We start from the raw sequence: 2981 nt of genomic DNA on the forward strand, positions 1-2981 counted from the left end.
GGGGGCACTTGTGAACATTTTTTTTCTTTCAAGCCGCATAAAATTTTTTATTTTATAATTTTTGGTTTCTTATAAATGTTAACTAATAGGTACAATGAATATACATATGACATACTTTAAGCTTGATATAAATATTTTATTGCTGTTTTAAGGGAGGAAGTCAAAGTGTTGAAAACTACCTTTGAACAAGGCTTTACATTTTTGAACGGCTTGGTTTTTTACAGTGTTTATGTTCAAATATATATGTATTTTATTCAAACATATTCAAATATATCAAAAATGTTCGAAAATTAAAAAATTCAGATCAAAATTTATTAAAACATAAAATGACATAAAAACAAAAATTAATATGGTGAAAAATATAGTTAAATTTGTAGTCTTATTATCCCATTTGAAATTTTGAGAAATCGAAGCCAAAAGTTAAAAACTACGCCTTTTACTCGAATTTAATGGGCATGTTCAAAGGTGCCCCACCCGTGGTACTTTACGAAAATGTATAATAACTTTTTTTGTAATAAATATATATGAAAAAATTACATAAATATATATGAAAGAAATTACATTACATTGCAACACATTTACACACGAAATATACACAAATTATATATATTCTAAATCAGAATAAAATTCCGTGTCGAATTATGCGTGTCTGTCTGTACGTCTGTTGAAATCATGATAGAGATTGCAATGTTTAAGATAGAGCTCTGAAGAAAACTAACGACCTCAACTTAACATCGTTTTTACTTGTTTTAAATTTAATTTTTTTCAAAAAGTAGAGAAAAAATGAGACTCGTTGCTTACACCATCTGTTGGCGAACATATAATGTAACTAAAACTATTTGTGTCGCCTTAGACATGCATTAATTAACACCCAAAGCTACCAGTATTTGGCTTTGAAGCATTCTTAGAGCATACATGAAATATATAGAATTACTTGAATGTAGTTCTAATAAGTTCAGAGCATCAGAAACCAAATACACAAAAAGGTATGGCGCCATAAATAGTTTTACCAAAGTACAGCTTCCCTCAACACATCTAAAAACCCCTTTTCTTTCAGGCCAAAGGGCATCATCATAAATGACGCAGTTAACACAACCATTACAGTTCGTATGTATCTTTACAACAGCGGCAGCAACACTGGATGGATTTAATTGTTCAGCCAGAAAAAGGTACCCAAACAACAACAATAACAACGTCGTAATACAAACCAAAACTAAAAGGCCAATTGGTAACTACGCAACAGGCCATAGAAGAAAATTGATGACGTTGCAATGTTGTTGCCCCGGGAAACAACAATAATGGCCATAAAGAAAATCTGGCTGAACACGTTTAAGGGTTCTTATGTGGATGGGTAGATAGACGAAGCAGCAAGTAAAAATACCAAATAACCAAAACAAACCTTAAGACGCGCTTTAAAAAGAGAGTTTTAAAAGAGAAAAACTCAAGAGTCGTAATTCCGAGAGAAGTTGAGAAAAAGAGAGGCTCAGTTGTTACCCCCAAACGACTAAAGACGGCCATATGTGATGCCATAGAAATACCAAGGCAAAACACCCAACAATGAGGAGCGAATAAACGAACAGATAATGGAGAAACGTCAGTATACAATTGACATTTGAGTGTTTTGCTTTGGTTTGTCAAACGTTCAGAGGGACAGACAGTCAGTAAGCAAGTTTTGTAATAACAACAAAACAACACCCAGTAAAGTGATTTTTGTTTTTGTAACCCTACCTTGACTAAAAAAGCAAGGAAAGAAAGAATCCAGGAAATTTCGAAAAGAAGAACCGCGGGAATATGTGGAAACTTTTATTACAAAGTGCAATTGTGTGTGCCGTGTTAAGTTCGGTTTTGGCCATCGATTGTTATGTGTGTGACGGTTCGGATACCAATAATCCCTTCCAGTGTGGCGAGTTTTTTGAACGTTTCGATGAACCCGATATCCAGCCACAAAATTGTTCCAATGTCCATGGTGCCAAATTCTGTATAAAACATGTTGGCCGTTTCGAGGGAGGTATTGGGGCGAAACGTTTTTGTTCTTCCAAAGATTTGGGCAACTATTGTGACTATGTACGCAACAAAGGTGATCGCATGGAATACAGATCGTGTATTTATACCTGCAGTACAGATGGGTGTAACACTGCCGCTGGTGTGTATCAACAACCTCTGCTCTCAGTGTTGAGTGTAGTGGTAGCGGTGCTTGGATTGTGGCTGAAAAATCTCTTCTAGAAATATTTTAGGCGGTAGCCCCGCTGCTTACATCACAATGTAATTCCATTAATGCTGTTTTGGAGACCAGTTTCTGTTTTCTGGATTTTGGGACAAAAGGGTAACAAACTCCAAAAAAAACTTCCCTCTTACAAGCATTTCTTTCTTAAACAACGACAATTATTTCTTTAGGGTTTACATTTCTCGAATAGCTTGACTTTTTATCATGTATTGTTTATAAGTTCCAGACTTTAGTAATAAACAATGACTCTATATTGTTAAAATAAATTCTATATATATTTAAAGAAAATAAAAAAAAATATTTTTTTAACAAAAGATCAAAAATACTTACAATTGTTTTATTTTATTTTTTATTTATTTTTATTCACTTGAAGGTGGAATTTTTTTTTTTTGGTGTGTTTGCTTTTATTATTATTTGCTATTTTGTCATATTTTCTTTGTCTTCTTTTATTCCTCCCTTGCCCTCTTCCTTCATCATGGTCTTAAACATGTCAACATTTTTAAGCCTGGAGTAGAAGAGAGCAAGAGAGTCGAGCACATTTTATTCAACTTGAAAACAAGTTGGCAACTCCAATAAAACTCATGTTCATCTACACTTTCTCTTCAGATTCGTTGTGCTCTTCGATTTGCAGTTTGACTCATTTGATTGGCAGCAAGATTTTGTTCAGATCGGATTGAATACCAAAAACAAATAATAATCAATTGAAAATTCCACATTGTTTGACCTTTTTGTGGCCTAAGAAAATCAGTGGAAGAAA

General features: G+C 33.5%; 1 protein-coding gene across 1 annotated transcript; it reads left to right on the forward strand.

The window, feature by feature from the left end:
* Positions 1–1784: 1784 nt before the first annotated feature.
* LOC133322663 (uncharacterized) lies at positions 1785–2225 on the forward strand. Its single transcript, XM_061531628.1, has one exon. It carries the CDS (start codon positions 1792–1794, stop codon positions 2221–2223), a length of 432 nt encoding a protein of 143 aa, XP_061387612.1. The 5' UTR covers positions 1785–1791; the 3' UTR covers positions 2224–2225.
* The last annotated feature ends 756 nt before the right edge of the window (positions 2226–2981 follow it).

Source organism: Musca vetustissima, unplaced genomic scaffold, assembly GCF_032173495.1.
Source record: "Musca vetustissima isolate MV318-11 ecotype Yass unplaced genomic scaffold, APGP_CSIRO_Mvet_v1 utg34209, whole genome shotgun sequence".
Lineage (NCBI taxonomy): Eukaryota > Metazoa > Arthropoda > Insecta > Diptera > Muscidae > Musca > Musca vetustissima.

What these genes read in the sequence shown, in the direction of transcription:
- LOC133322663 (XM_061531628.1), top strand. Translation starts at nt 1,792, where the DNA reads ATGTGGAAACTTTTATTACAAAGTGCAATTGTGTGTGCCGTGTTAAGT.